Source organism: Manis javanica, chromosome 1, assembly GCF_040802235.1.
Source record: "Manis javanica isolate MJ-LG chromosome 1, MJ_LKY, whole genome shotgun sequence".
NCBI lineage: Eukaryota > Metazoa > Chordata > Mammalia > Pholidota > Manidae > Manis > Manis javanica.
Window position 1 is genome coordinate 44,746,027 of NC_133156.1, and position 16,554 is coordinate 44,762,580.

Genomic DNA, 16,554 nt, shown 5'->3' on the forward strand with positions numbered 1-16,554 from the left:
TGAATTTGATGAACTCTGGAAAACTGTTAGACATCTCAAAACGCGAATACTGGGTAGATAAAGGAATGATGATAGAGATGCAGGTGAAGAATTCAAATAAAATTATTTCAAGTAATGTGAGTGTAGTAAAGAGGAGTAATTCTGAATTATTGTATTTTATATAATATGTGATATTAAATAAGTATAAAAAATGAGTCATTACAAGTAAATATTTAACTCTTCTATTTTAATATAAAAGTTTATATGCTCAATTTGGCTAGAAACATTTTAGGAACCTTCTTATTGAGAAAATAGTGGTATTGTATTCTAGACCACCATCTATCTTGGTATACATTGTAATGAATTCTAAAAATTAAGCTATAATAATACCAGTAATAATACTTTAAAAGTAAGACCAGATCCTTTAAAAAATTTACTTTTATTCAGGTATCATTGATATACATTCTCGTGAAGGTTTCACATGAGGAACATTGTGGTTACTACATTCACCCATATTATCAAGTTCCTCTACCACACCCCATTACAGTCATTGTGCATTAACATAGTAAGATTCTATAGAGTCACTACTTCCCTTCTCTGTGCTATGCTGCCTTCTCTGTGACCCCCTATATTATGTGTGCTAATCATAATACCCTTTATGCTCCTCCTCCCTCCCTCCACCCACCTTCCCTACCCCTACCCTTTGGTAACCATAGTCCCTTTTTGGAGTTTGTGAGTCTGCTGCTGTTTTGTTCCTTCAGTTTTGCTGTGTTGTTATACTCCACAAATGAGGGAAATCGTTTGGTACTTGTCTTTCTCCATCTGGCTTCTCTCTCCATCTATTTCCCTGAGCATAATACCCTCTAGCTCCATTCATGTTGTTGCAAGTGGTAGGATTTGTTTTCTTCTTATGGCTGAATAATATTCCATTGTGTATATGTACCACCTCTTTATCCATTCATCTACTGATGGACACTTAGGTTGTTTCCATTTCTTGGTTATTGTAAATAGTGCTACCATAAATGTAGGGGTGCATATGTCTTTTTGAATCAGGGATCCTGTTTTCTTCAGTGAAAATCCTGGTAGTGGAATTACTGGGTCAAATGATATTTATATTTTTAATTTTGAGGAAATTTCATATTGCTTTCCACAATGGTTGAACTAATTTACATTCCCACCAACAGTGTAGAACGGTTCCCTTTTCTCCACATCCTTTCCAACATTTGTTGTTGTATGTCTTTTGGATGGTGGCCATCCTAACTGGTGTGAGGTGATATCTCATTGTGGTTTTAATTTGCATTTCTCTGATGATTAGCGATGTGGAGCATCTTTTCATGTGCCTGTTGGCCATCTGAATTTCTTCTTTGGAGAAGTGTCTGTTCATACCCCCTGCCCACTTTTTAATAGGGTTATTTGCTTTTTGGGTGTTGAGGTATGTGAGTACTTTATATATTTTGGATCTTAACCTCTTATCAGATAAATCATTTACGAATATATTCTCCCATACTGTAGGATGCCTTTTTGTTCTGCTGGTGTTGTCCTTTGCTGTACAGAAACTTTTTACTTTGATGTAGTCCTATTTGTTCATTTTGCTTTTTTTCCCCTTGCCAAGGAGATGTGTTCAGGAAAAATTTACTCATGTTTATATTCAAGAGATTTTTGCCTATGTTTTGTTCTAAGAGTTTTATGGTTTCATGACTTACATTTGGGTCATCGATCCATCTCGAATTTACTTTTGTGTATGGGGTTAGACAATAATCCAGTTTCATTCTCTTACATTTAGCTGTTCAGTTTTGCCAACACCAGTTGTTGAAGAGGCTATCATTTCCCCATTGTATGTCCATGGCTCCTTTATCGTATATTAACTTACCATAAATGTTTGGGTTAATGTCTGGAGTCTCTATTCTGTTCCACTGCTCTGTGACTTTGTTCTTGTGCCAGTACTAATTTGTCTTGATTACTGTGGCTTTGTAGTATAACTTAAAGTTGGGGAACGTGATTCCCCCAGCTTTATTCTTCCTTCTCAGAATTGGTTTGGTTCTGCAGTATGTTTTGTGGTTCCATGTGAATTTTAGAACTTTTTGTTCTAGTTCACTGAAGAATGCTGTTGGTATTTTGATAGGGATTGCATTGAATATGTAGATTGCATTAAGCAGGATGGGCATTTTGATACAATTAATTCTTCCTATCCATGAGCACAGGATGTATTTCTATTTATTGGTGTCTTTCTTAATTTCTCTGAGTGTCTTGTAGTTTTCTGAGTTTAGGTCTTTCCTTGGTTAGGTTTATTCCTAGGTATGTTTTTCTTTTTGATGCAATTGTGAATGGAATTTTTTTCTTGATTTCTCTTTTTGCTAATTCATCATTTGTATATAGGAATGAATAGATTTCTGTGTATTCATTTTGTATCCTGCAACTTTACTGAGTTCAGATATTAGTTCTAGTAGTTTTGGGTGGATTCCTTAGGGTTTTTATGTGCAATACCAATTAATCTGCAGTGATAGTTTATCATCTTCTTACCATTCTGAATGCCTTCTATTTCTTTGTGTTGTCTGATTGCCATGGCTAGGACCTCCAGTACTCTGTTGAAAAAAGTGGGGAGAGTGGGCATCATTGTCTTGTTCCCATTCTTAAAAGGAAAGCTTTCAGCTTCTCACTGTTAAGTATGATGTTGGCTGTGGGTTTATCATATATGGCCTTTATTATGTTGAGGTACTTGCCCTCTATACCCATTTTGTTGAGAGTTTTTATCATGAATGGATGTTGAATTTTGTTGAATGCTTTTTCAGCATCTATGGAGATGATCATGTGGTTTTTATCCTTCTTTTTGTTGATGTGGTGGATGATGTTGATGGATTTTCAAATGTTGTACTATCCTTGCATCCTGGGAATAAATCCTACTTGTACATGATGGATGAGCTTTTTGATATATGTTTGAATTCAATTTGCTAACATTTTGTTGAGTATTTTTACATCTGTGTTCTTCAGGGATATTGGTCTGTAATTTTCTTTTTTGTGGTGTTTTTGCCTGGTTTTGGTAGTAGAGTGATGCTGGCCTCATATAATGAGTTTGGAAGTATTCCCCTCTCTTCTACATTTTGGAAAACTTTAAGGAGAATGGATATTATGTCTTCTCTAAATGTTTGATAAGTCAGCAGTGAAGCCTTCTGGTCCAGGGGTTTTGTTCTTAGGTAGTTTTTTGATTACCAATTCAATTTCATTGCCAGTGATTGGTTCTTCGTGGGTCAGTCTTGGAAGGTTGTATTTTTCTGGAAAGTTGTCCATTTCTTCTAGGTTATCTAATTTGTTAGCATATAATTTTTCATAGTATTCTCTAATAATTCTTTGTATTTCTGTGGTGTCTGTAGTGATTTTTCCTTTCTCATTTCTGATTTTGTTTATGTGTGTAGATTCTCTTTTGTTCTTGATAAGTCTGGCTAGGGGTTTATCTATTTTGTTTATTTTCTCAAAGTACCAGCTCCTGCTTTCATTGATTCTTTCTATTGTTTCATTGTTCTTGATTTTATTTATTTCTGCTCTAATCTTTATTATGTCCCTCCTACTGACTTTGGGCCTTATTTGTTCTTATTTTTTCTAAGTTCATTAATTTTGAGTTTAGAGTGTTCCTGTTCATATGGGATTGTTCTTCTTTCCTGAGTTTGGTCTCTATTATAATATACCTCCCTCTTAGCACAACCTTCCCTTTGTCCCACAGATTTTGCAGTGTTGAGTTATTGTCATTTTTCTCCATGTATTTCTTGATCTCTGTTTTTATTTGATCCATTGATTATTTAAGAGTATGTTGTTAAGCCTCCTTTTTTATTTTCTTTGTGTAATTTATTTCTACTTTCATACCTTTGTGGTCTTAGAAGCTGGTAGGTACAATTTTACTCGTTTTGAATTTACTGAGGCTCTTTTTGTGGCCTAGAATGTGATCTTTTCTGGAAAATGTTCCATGTTGCATTTGAGTAGCATGTGTATCCTGTTGCTTTTGGGTGGAGTGTTCTGTAGATGTCTGTTAGGGCCATCTCTTCTAGTGTGTTGTTCAGTGCCTCTGTGTCCTCCTTATATTCTGTCTGGTTGATCTGTCCATTGGAGTGAGTTGTGTGTTGATGTCTCCTAAAACGAATGTTTTGCATTCTGTTTCCTCCTTTAATTCTGTTAGTATTTGTTTCACATATTTGGGTGTGCCTTTATTGGATATATACATATTTATAATGGTTATATCCTATGGTTGGACTGAGCCCTTTATCATTATGTAATGTCCTTCTTTGTCTCTTGTGACTTTCTTTATTTTGAAGTCTATTTTGTCTGGTAGAAATACTGCGAGTCCTGCTTTTTTCTCCCTATTATTTGCATAAAATGCCTTTTTCCATCCCATTGCTTTAGTCTGTATGTCTTTGGGTTTGAAGTGAGTCTCTTGTCAGCAGCATATAGATGGGTCTTGTTTTTTTATTTATTATATAACTCTGTGTCTTTGGTACATTCAGTTCATTTACATTTAGGGTGATTATCGATAGATATGTATTTATGCCATTGCAGGCTTTACATTCATGGTCACCAAAGGTTTAAGGGCAGCTTCTTTACTATCTAAGGGTCTAATGCAACTCACTTATTATGCTATGATAAACACAGTCTAAAGGTTCTTTTTTTTCCCCCACCCTTATTTTTCTTCCTCTTCCTCTCATTGTATATTAGGTGTCATATTATGTACTCTTTGTCTATTCCTTGACTAACTTTCAGGGCAATTGATTTAATTTTCCATCTGCTTAGTGATTAATTGGTCTACTTCCTTTACTGTGGTTTCACTTCCTTCGGTGACAGCTATCTTCCCTTAGGAACACTTCTATCTAAAGCAGTCCCTCTAAAGTATACTATAGAGACTGTTTGTGGGAAGTGAATTCTCTCAACTTTTGCTTATCTGGATATTGTTTAGTCCCTTCTTCAAATTTAAATGATAATCTTGTTAGGTAGAGTACTCTTGTTTGGAGGCCATTCTGCTTCATTGCATTAAGTATATCATGCCACTCCCTTCTGGCCTGTAATGTTTCTGCTGAGAAGTCCAATGACAGCCTGATGGGTATTCCTTTGTATGTGATCTTTTTTCTCTCTCTGGCTGCTTATAATACTCTGCCCTTGTCCTTGATCTTTGCCATTTTAATTATTATATGTCTTCCTTGGGTCTCTTGTGTTGGGAGATCTGTGCATGTCCATGGCCTGAGAGACTATCTCCTTTCCCAGATTGGGGAAGTTTTCAGCAATTACCTCCTCACTGATGCTCTCTGTTCCTTTTTCTCTCTCTCCTTCTTCTGGTACACCTCTAAGGCGAATATTGTTCTGTTTGGATATGTCACACAGTTCTTTCAATACCTAGAGATCCTTTTTCTCTGTGTGCCTCAGCTTCCTTGTATTCCTCTTCTTTAATTTCTATTTCATTTACCATCTCCTCTTCCTCATCTAATCTGTTGTTAAATCCCTCTATTGTATGTTTCATTTCAGATGCTGTGTTTTCAAAGTTCCTGTTTCTTGAATTCCTCCCTGAGGTCTTGAATATTTTCCTATAGCTCTGTGAGCATGTTTATGATATATATTTTGAAATGTTTATCAAGAAGTTTGGTGATTAAAGTTTCACTTAGTCCTCTTTTTGGTGTTTGAGGGATTTTGGTTTGTGCAAGATTCTTTTGCCATTTCATATTTCTAATGATGCCTATGGACTAATAACTTTATATAGTTGCCACCGTCTAGTGCCCAGAAGCTCTACTCTTTTGACCTTCCCATCACCTGAAGAGATGGTTGAGGTTGCAGGCATGCAGTGCTGACACCTGCCTGCAGGAAGAAAGAGCTCTTTCCTGTTTCCTGGCTGCAGTGCCTGTTTCCACTGCCAGGGCCAGTGGGCTGAGTGCACAGGGAGGAAACTCTGTGCCATGCCCATGTAGCTGCCCTAGGTAGGTCCATCCTTTGGCTGGCATGGTGTGATGGCAGGGGCAGCAGGTTTGTGAACTGGTGCCAGCTGAGAGGAATGATTGACAGGCTGTGTATCACAGTGGGGGCCCTTGGTGAAGCACTGCCAGCTATGGGGAAGGAGCACCTGAAGCTCCTGAAAGTTCCAAACACTCTGGGCTTAGTGTGCAGGGACAGTTTTGTCCACCTGCCCTTTCTCCTGAACAGCAAGCTCTATGCAATCCTTGTCCCTTCAGCACCCCTCTCGCTGCTGAGAAGTGTTTCAAAGTGCCCACCTTTCTTTTGTCATGCAGCAGCCAGTGTATGTACGTGTTCTCCACAAGCGGCTGAAATCTCTCTCTCTCCAGATATTCTGCCTGCCTTTGCTTTCCAACCTCTCTAATCTCCAGAGCACCATGTAATGTGGGTTTGGGCTCCCAGAGCAGATCTCCAGGGGTGGGTGTTTAGCAGTCCTGGGCTTCTACTCCCTCCCTACTCTGTTTCTCTTCCTCCTGCTGGTGAGCTGGGGTCCAGGGAGTGATTGGGTCCTGCCCGATTATGGCTTTGCTACTTTACCCTTTTCTGTGAGGTCTTCTCTTTTCCCCAGATGTTGGCAGTCTATTGCAGTCTTTAGGTCACTCTTTCAGGATTAGTTGCATTTGCTGTATTTTTGTGGTATATGTGGTTTTGGGAGGAGGTTTCTGACTTACTTCTCATGCTGTCATCTTTTTCTGCCGACTCCAAGACCATATCCTCTTGAAGTCAATTAACCTGATAATTTAAAATATTTCATTCCAGTTTTTTATCTATACAAGGACTTTTTTTCACTCTTAGTTTAGCTTTCTCCCTTCTGCTGATCTCTTAAATTATTAAGTCATACCAGAGTCAACAATGATGTTTTCCTCCTCAAAACACAGGCTGTGACTGAAATTGAAACCCTCAACAATGTTCATTTTCTTCCATTGGACCCACTAACTTTAAATGACATGCACAATTACACACACATAGCCCTTTGAACTGTGAAAAAAACTACAAAGTTTATGATAATTTACCTTATGGTAGAATTTTATTCATAATTCACTTTTGCTTAGCCTGTCCCGTGTGTCAGGCACTGTTAAAGAGCTGTAGAATCATCATCCTCTTAACCCTCACATCCACTTTTTCAAATAGGTACTATTATTACCCTTTTTGAAAGATTAACAACTGAGGGAGAGTGGTTGGGAAATTTTCTCCAAGTCACATAGCTCTAAGATGCAGAGCTAACATTTGAATTTAGAGTCTGACTTCAAAGTATGAGTCTTTAATGACTTTGCTATGGCCAAACACTGACTAGGTTCTCTTGTTTATGTTAACTTGAAGAAAATAAACTTTTTTGTGATTATAAGAAGTCATATATGCTAATCATCAATGGTCAGTAAAATATATTAAGTTTTTAAAACCTCCAACAGTGGTAAAATTGGGAGAAAATTGATAATGAAGTGCCACCTTACCTCCCCATTTCCATAGAGATAGCTACCATTTAGTTCATTGTATATTATTTCAAATCATGTATGTGTATATTTCAGATCACACACACACACACACACACACACACACACACACACACACACACACACACACACATAGTAGCCAATAGTAATCTTTCAAAACTTAATCAGATAAAAATTCCTCTGCTCAAAGCTCTTCAGTGAGCCCCCATCTGACTCACTTAAGTTCAAAGTATTTGCCGTGGTCTCTAAGACTCCCCATAAGCCAGAATCCTACTACTTTCCCGACTTTGACCTCTGCCACTCTCCCCCTTATGCACACCAGCCACATTATAATATTTGCTATCACTTGAGTATGGTAAGCACAATTTCTCCCTCGGTCTTTGCATTTGTTGTTCTCACTACCTAGAAACCTTTAAGCCATTCCCCCTCCCCCCATATCTGCCTGACTCACTCCCTCATTTCTCTTTTAGGTCTCTGTTGAAATGTTGCCTTATCATATATAGTTCATGAGTCTTGATTGAGCATATCTTTATCCATTTGAATAAATGCTTCTATAAAGTAAATTTCTAGAAGTGAAATTGCTTGCTTTTTGCACTGAGTGCAATAGTTTTTCTTTTTAAATCCTTTATTATTACAGTCCCTTCTCTCACATCCATGCCCATTTTATTTTAGTAGTCTCACTTCCCCTCTTCAGAATGGTTCTGTGAGTCTGCTGTTTCTACTGTGGCTGACTGGCTTGCTTTTTGCCCCTCCTGGGAGCTCTGGAGGAAAAGCAGGCACTAGGCAGCTGGTCTGATTCCCATGAGCCTCTTCACAAGGCTGTGATTTCAAGAGTGACCTTGGGATGTGACTGAGTTGTCATTAAACAATTTAATAGACAAAAGAATCTCCTTTTCATACTTAAGTCACATTTATTTCTCCACAAGTGTTTGGCACTTGTTGTAAATCATCAACACCACAAGAAAAATTCATAAAAGATTCAGTTTATTGTATTGGTTTAAAATTCTAGAACATATTTTGACATTAGAATAGATCAGAGAAACAAAGTCCCTGCCCACGTATACATTTAAAAAAATGATAACACTTATGCTTATCCTTGCCACCATCCTTTTAAAAAAATAACATGGATATTGTTAATTGCCAGGTGGTTGTGGTTTGCATTGTGTCCTGTATCACTAGGATAACAATGATAACAATTAGTCATTGGAATCATTAAGTTATGGAATTTTTGAATTAGGAGAGCTCATTTGCTTAGTTCCCTAATCTTACAAAAAGAGAAATGAAGTCTACAGAGGTTGGATGACTTACTCAAGGTCACACAGCTAGCTAATGGTACAAGTGGGTTTTGTGACTCCCAAAATAGTGCTCAGAAGCATCCACTGAACAGCTTCTATGAACCAAGCTCTTTGCTAGATGAAGTTCTACTCTCTGGATAATTCCTGTTCTTTCCAATTGTCCTGACACCCTGCAGTTTATTTAGATTATGTGATTTGGTCTCATATTTCTTCTGGAGCTAGCTGCATAAGGATCACCTTATTAGGGTGCTTAGTTTTGTGCTAATGATCCTTCTTTCTGTCTGAAGTCTTCAGGTTACAGTTTTTTTCAAAGGAGCTCTGTGCTGCTTGTCCTTTTCCGCTTGCTGCATGATGTGCACATCAGTGCCTCCTGCAGCCTTCCACTTTTTAATTGCCTCTCCTTTCTAATGAAGCCTGTATCAGCTCCAGTGCTAATTGAACTTCGTCCTTCATTCAGACTGTGTTATTAAACAAATACTCACAGTGTTTGGTCTCACTTTAATAGGAGCATTGGTGTTTGCTTAACATCAAAAACTTATTAGTAATCCATTGAAAAGGCAATTAATGGAGGACATGTGGGTAAGGAAATTGAACTAGTCGGCAGCACATGGCAAAGAATGGCAAAGACACTGGCGTTCAAAGCTTTAACTGTCTGTATTCTGGAAGTTGCAAACTGATGGTTAGATTCTGAATTTCTAACCCAAATCAGTCAAGTTGTCATTTATCAAAAGTATCATTTGTATGTTTGATAGATGTTTGAAATGCAGGACAAGCTGGTTTTCTGTCTCCCTTGATCCCACCCACTCTCTCTTTCCTTAAAGTGCTTTCCCCAAGCTGTTTTGCATATAGAGTTATAGTTGTCATTACAGAAAACACTGATAGGTAAAAAGAAGCAAACACCTCATCTGCAGTTTTTCCATGCAGAGCTAACCACTGGTAAGATTTGGGTATAAACTCTTCTGTGCTCCATTTTAACTCACATATAGAGAGACAAGACTGGATCACATACTGTGTTCACCTTTTCTTTATTTATGTTTTAATTGGTAATATATCCCAGACAATTAGTAGGGACTTATGTATCATATTCAATAGCTTTGACATATCCTCTTGCATTGCTAGGCTACAGTTTATTTCATCATATTGCTTAGAAACAGGTGCCTCTTAATTATTTGCATAATCCTAAGTGAGCATCATTATTTGGGTAAATAAGTAATATTAGAAAATAAAATTGACAGACTGCTGTTATTAAACAATCATCCTCAGTTGTATGAGTATATGAAATATTTGGTGTTATTAGACTGCAGATATTTACAGTATATCTACATTCTATATAAGAACTTTTCTAAGTATTAAATTTCCTTTACTTGTAATTATGCCAATAAAATAATTAAGAAACAATAGAAGGCTGATTAAGAAATATTTTTAAAGTAATGTTGTAATGTATAGATTTCCTCCTAATTGTGAACTCGTGAGGATAGATGATACCCGGGTTCAAAGGAAAAGCAAATTCTAAAAATATGAACCTAGTAATATTTGGCAATTGCATAAGGCATGGCAGACCAAATTCTTTTTGTAATCTGTGTTAAATAGGTATGAGAGGAGAAGAACCAATGATGGCTTACTCCATTTGTTCCACAGACCTTGGATATGACTGTGAAACTACCAACTGCATTAATGTGAGTTATGCGTGGTCATGTCCCCAGGCAATATTTAGTAAATGAATGGTGATACTGACAGAGACCCTTTTAGAAAGTGCTGTTGTTGGGAAAATCTAAATAGATACACATACTTTGGTTAGCTGGGATTATGATGCATAAAATGTTGGTAATAGGTTTAAAAAATTAGCACAGGCTGGCTTTCCATTCCATTGTTCCTTATATACAAAAAATTTAATGTTATTTCTAATCTCATTGTTAAAGTAGGCTGGAGGATTATTGAGTTTTGGTGGCTTTTACTAGATCCCTTGATAATTGACTTTCTCAAGTTTTTAGCGGTTGGCCCTGGTTTTGCTGTTTACCTTGCTCAACCAGTTTGGTGTAATTAATTTTAATAGCTATATTTACTTCTGGTGGAAAAAGATCTCTAGTCAAAATATTATACGATAATTTTCTCTCTTTAAATTAAAAAATGCAATAGTTTAAACAAGAGTCTCCTCTATAAATTTAAAATGAAGAGAACACAATGCAAAATCTTTTAACATCTTTACAATTCCATGAGATAGAAATGTCTGTAAATGAGGATTGAAAAGAAAAACAAGAGTGAAAGAGATGTGTCTGATGGTAAAATTAATGCACATTTTTAGTAAAGGATAAGTAAAAATCAAGGAAAAGAGAGCTTTAAGTAAGATCTTTTTGAATGCTTTCACAAAGCTGGGTGCTAGTGCTCATCTGTAAAAACATTTGGCTTGAAAAATAGTAATTGATCATGTTGACTGATAAATTTAATCAATCAGGTGTCACACATTGTTCCATAGGCTTCTAAGAAAAAAGGAAATACACAAGGAGTGAAGGTTATAAAATATGTTCGCTTCTCTATAAAATAGAGAAGCCTTCCTCTTCCTTCTCCTCCTACCCCAAACTTGTTGGTAGTTGGTGTATTTTCACCATATATCAGATTGGACATCCTAAGAGATAGGATAACTAGGCTAACATTTTGTTCCTTCTAATCTGATACTTTTAAGGCAGAGAGAAAACCTAAAGAAAGAAAACAGTTATGATCAGAGGACTTTATTTTTTGTTGTTTAAAGGCTTTTTCTTAAACATTTTAAACTCTGAATTTTTAATGCATTACAAGTTGATTGAAAGAAATTAGAAATACAAATGAGGTAAAAAGAAAACAAGAATAATTGATACTTCCTCCATTCAAAGATGTATCATAGTGTTAAATGGCTTTAAGTCATTCCAGTCTTTTTTTTCTTTCTAATGCGCGTATGTGTATATTTTGCTTCTGTAATAGAATAAATGCTCTGATAAACCTTTCTGTATACACATTTTGTGTATAGTTGTGATTGTTTCCTTAGGATGAATTAAAATTACTTAAAATTCCTCTGAAGTTTTAAATTCAGCATGGGGCTCGGGGCTGGAGAAAGGGATTGGCAACATTGAAGCCACTGATTGGAGGAGGGAAGGAGCTGCAGTTCTTGAAGTATCTTCCTCCTCTGTAGTAATCAGCTCTGTGGGGATAGTGTGGAGTTGTCTCTGGCTAGATGATGATTTTGAGGAGCATTACTTGATACTTAGAGTATACAGTAAGAAGAGCTAGGGGAAAATTCTCATGCAGGTAAGTCACTCCTTAAAAACTCTGTGGAAAGATGAAAGGTTACTTGACATTGTTATATGCTATAAATATTCTGATCTATAAATTTGATTTTTTTCATTAGGGAAAACATAAACCACAGATTATCCTGGGTATCATTTATTTAAAAGAGAACATCGGTTCAATAACACACTCACAAATGGAGAGTAAGAGAAATATGAAGTTTTGCTTTTGCAAACATACTGAAGTGGAAAATAGAAAAGCTGAAATCAACAATAACAACAGAAAGTCACATCCATTTGGACTAAAATACATGTATACATAATACAACTTTCCAAGCATAAAACGAAAATGCTAGCCAAGGGAATGAAAAAAATACCTTTGAAAAACTGCTGAAATAGGCCAGTTGTTGAAATAGTTTTATTTCCCCTTTAGAAGAACTATTTACTACAATTCTGGGAATGAGAGAGATGATTTTGAATAAAGAATAGAGCCATTTAAGATGTTGTGCACAGTGCCAGCATTTATGAAGACTGGTTCGAATTAAAACCAAATGTCACCAGCAAATAGAAGCCAACAGAAATGTACATTTCACTTATTGTATTGAGAATTGGGGAGGAGAGCAGAAATGGGCTTATTCTTACAGGACTTTTTTATATGGCAATAATTTTTATGGGGAGAACTTAGACCTTACAAAAACATGTATTTCTTTCCAATCTTAGCTGGTCAGATTAATTCATTAGTTGGCAGAAGTTGGAATCATACCTTCTGCTTGGACCTCATGCAAGAGGGAAAAATTCAGACTTTTAGTGCAATTATTTATGCAGCAAATTTGTACTAAGTACCTACTCTTTGCCAGGTGTCCTTGCTGCCACTGTGAGCATGTAAGTCCTTGTCTTTGGGAGCTTCTAGAGTTGAGCGAAGGGTAATAAAAAGCACGAGAGAGATGAATCCTTTGCCAACAGTTCAAACTGGATGATTGGGAGATGACAGTGGGGTGGGGTGGGGTGGGGGGACACTTCAGGTTGGATGGTCAGCGAAGGCCACTGTGTCACATCTGAGAGGGTCTTCCAAGATAATTCTGCAAGCCTGCTCCTCCTTGTAATTTAGAACATCTATCTTCCCTCCTTCGGTGGCCTTTATCTTCCTGTAGGACTTACAATTATGATTTGCTTTGGCTGAAGAACTGTAAAACTGAAATCAAGATGAAGCTTTTAAAAAGAGCTAGAAATGCATTTTTTTATAAATCAGAGGCTCAGGTGCACCATCATTTTCTCAATTCCAAGAAAATCATAATTTATTTTTTATTAGAGGGAATTACTGCAGCTCTAGATCTTAATGATTGCTGAACAGGTCTTTTTTTTTTTTTTTTGCTAAACATCAAGTAGCTGCCAGTTTCAATTTTCTTTTAGAATTTACACATTAAAACATTGTTTTAGCTGTTGAACAAAACTGTCTCTTATATCCAAGGGACCATGCCAGGGTATGAAATGTGCATCTTGATTTGATTTCTTAGCCTCCAGGCCTGATTCACAAGTAAAAGCCAGCCTTGTGTTTTATGATTAGGGGTCTAGTGTTCAACATTAATGACTATGGAAAAAATCAAATTCCAGCTTTACCCTTTAATATCTTCATGCCCAGATGTTGTATATTTGGGAGTGTAAGAGCAAGCTGACCACATTCCTGGTATCCTGATGGTGCCATGCAGTTCTTTAGCATAGATTATTACTGCAATAATTCTGGCACTTGGGATTTCAAGAACCAATAAAATTGCAAAAGTATAAATTAACAAATATTTATTCAGTTTGTTATATGCCACCAGACACTGTTCTAGGGTATGGAGAGATAGTGAACAAGAAAGAAAAAATATTGACAAAAGTTACTGCCCTCATGTAGAGTACATTCAAATGGGGGGAGCTGTTAGACAATAAGTTATAAGCACATAAACCAGTAATGGCAAATGGTGATAAATACTGAAAAGAAGAATTGCAGAGATGGGCTAAAGGGACAAAGAATTGCAGGATGAGGGTGTAGGAGATGAGGGAAGATGAAAGAGCCAGATGATGTAGGTTGTTATAATCCATTATGAAGACTCTTTGACTTTTTAGTCCCAGTCAAGTGGGGATTGACTGCAGGATTGTGAGCGCAGGAATGTTGTGGATTGAGTTTCTAAGAATACCCTAAAGGAGAGTAAGGGAGGAAGCAAAGAGACCAATTAGGAGGCTGTTTCAGTAATCCAGGCAAGAGGAGGTGGTGGATTGCACCAGAGCAGTAGCAGTAAGGGTGGTGAGAAGTTGTCTGATTCTGGAGGGTTTGAAATTAGAGCCAACAGCTTTTACTGATGGATTGAATTAGGGATATAAGGTAAAGTGTTCTGGATGAGTCCAAGGTGTTGGCTGGAACAATTGGAAGAATAGATTCGCTATTAGCAGAGAATAAGAGGACTGGCAATGATGCACTTTTTTGAGAGAGGATCAGGAGCTTGGTTTTAGGTATATTGAGCTTGGGATGCCTATTGGATAAACAAATAGACATGATAAACAAGATACTGGGAATATGGCTCAGGTTGGAAGTATAAATTGGGGGGTAGTCAGCACCAGAATGTGTGCTCTTCACTATTGGGAACACTGCCTTCTGTGTTATGCTGTTTGTGACTTGCATAAAAATTTTGTTCGTGGCACCATGGATTGTAACCCAGGTCTTTTAGATTTTGTCTCTGGCTTACTTCTGGAGTGGGAGTGATGTTATGCTTATTTTTTGTTTCTTTTTTTTTATTAATATTCTTTTTTCCACCCCTCAGTCATAATCACATAGCTTCTTATCCTTATTTCCCAAAGGATGTGGATGAGGGGCAAAAGATCTGATAATGATTTATCAGTCACAGGAAAGCAATGCCTTTTTGATATTCCTCTGAAAGGAGGTTCCCTCTGAATTATTGTTACCTTTCCAATTAACCCATCTTAGAGTTGATGATGATTTTAAGCTTCATGATGGGATAATCTGTAACATTTACATAGTGCCATTATTTCTCTCTAAGTACCTTATGAACATTTGTTAATTGCTTTCCCTACTACCCCAGTAGACAGTAAAGCTGCATTTGCATTCACTGTTGGAGTTTCCCAGACCATGGGAGTTTTGGCAGTGAAGTGACTGCCCATAAAACACCTGGCCAGTCAGGGATAGAGGGATTCATACTGCAAGTAATGATGATGACCTCATCTCCATTGATTATTATTATTTTAGTACATCTAGCACTTTCCTCATAAAAGTCAGAATCCCCAATGAAAGAATGAAAGAGATGTTCCCAAGAGATTGCAAGTGAAATGGCCAACTTGATGAACAGATGGGAAATACTAAGTACCGAGAGGATAAAGGAGAATGTGGGCAAAAGTTACCTTAAATGCTTCTAATTATGAAAACAGAACTGTTATCTCAGAGGACTAAATTTAAAGCAGTATTCAGTAATCTGGTAGAGTAAGGGTGGAAGCATTTGAATGGCTAATTCAAATTCACTTTTGCTTATATTGTTGGAGGACTCAGATGAAAATGTTTTCTTTCCTTTTTTATAAATTCACTCACTGAAAAAATTATTGATATGACCTATATGATGGACACTAAATAAGCTCAAAGGGATGCAGCAATGTATAAAAGAGACTAACATCTTTGCCCTTATGGAAACTTCTAGGGGTGGGATAATATAATTAACATTGATTGAGTGTTTACTGTGTGCTAAACCCTTTTCTATTATTACTTTTAACAATCACTGAGTAACAACAATAGTTCTGCTGTTAACCACATTTTGTGGAGAAGAAAACTAAGATATAGATAGAATAAATTCCCTCCTCCAATGCATGGTTAGTACATGGCAGGGCTTAGGCCAAAGAGAACCACTATGCTTTAGTTTTGTTTTCTACATGAAGAATTGGAGATGAAGGGTGGTTGGTTTGAATAATTTAACTACTTAAAGTGATAAAATTCAACATTTTGATCTTAAATTCTTGGGAGCCAAAATGCATGCATCCAGAATTATGGCACAGGTCAGAGAAAAATAAAATGGTCTCATATTGTTTTTCTCCAAGTTTTTGCCTTGGGCAAGTAGGACTTGGTTATTCCATTTTCACATATTCTCTTTCCTGCTCATCTATATTTAATGAAGACTGCTGGTTCTTTGAGATAAGTCTTATTTCTAGGATATTTGGAGATGATAATTCAGGCTGGCCTTTGGCAAAATTATAAAGTGTGTTAAGTTAGTAATCTTAGGCACTCTGTCTCTCACTATCTTCTCACTTTCTTTTTACTTGTTGTACAGCTCCTTCTCTTCCTTTTATGAGTAAGATGAATAAAAATAGCTTAAATTTAACTCTTTCCACATAATAACTTAACTTTTATGTGTTTCAAGAGGGAATCTACATTTCATGCAAACATTAATTTGTGGTCAAAGCCTTGGAGGATGTCTCAAAAAATATTTTAATATCTTCAAAGAATTATTAAAAATGTAGTAGAAACAATAGATACTTTCATTTTGGATAGAATAGGGTTTTAATTCTGATCCTGTTATTTCCAGTTGTGGATGCTAGGCAAAATATTCAATCTTT

General features: G+C 36.6%; 1 protein-coding gene across 1 annotated transcript in view; it reads left to right on the forward strand.

Moving 5' to 3' along the window:
* Positions 1-16,554, forward strand: part of LOC140843441 (uncharacterized) — a 220,843-nt gene that overhangs the window by 12,325 nt on the left and 191,964 nt on the right. The window contains exon 3 of the mRNA XM_073213066.1: positions 10,295-10,380. Within this exon, the coding sequence (XP_073069167.1) occupies positions 10,295-10,380 (86 nt within the window). The remainder of the gene's footprint in view (positions 1-10,294; positions 10,381-16,554) is intronic.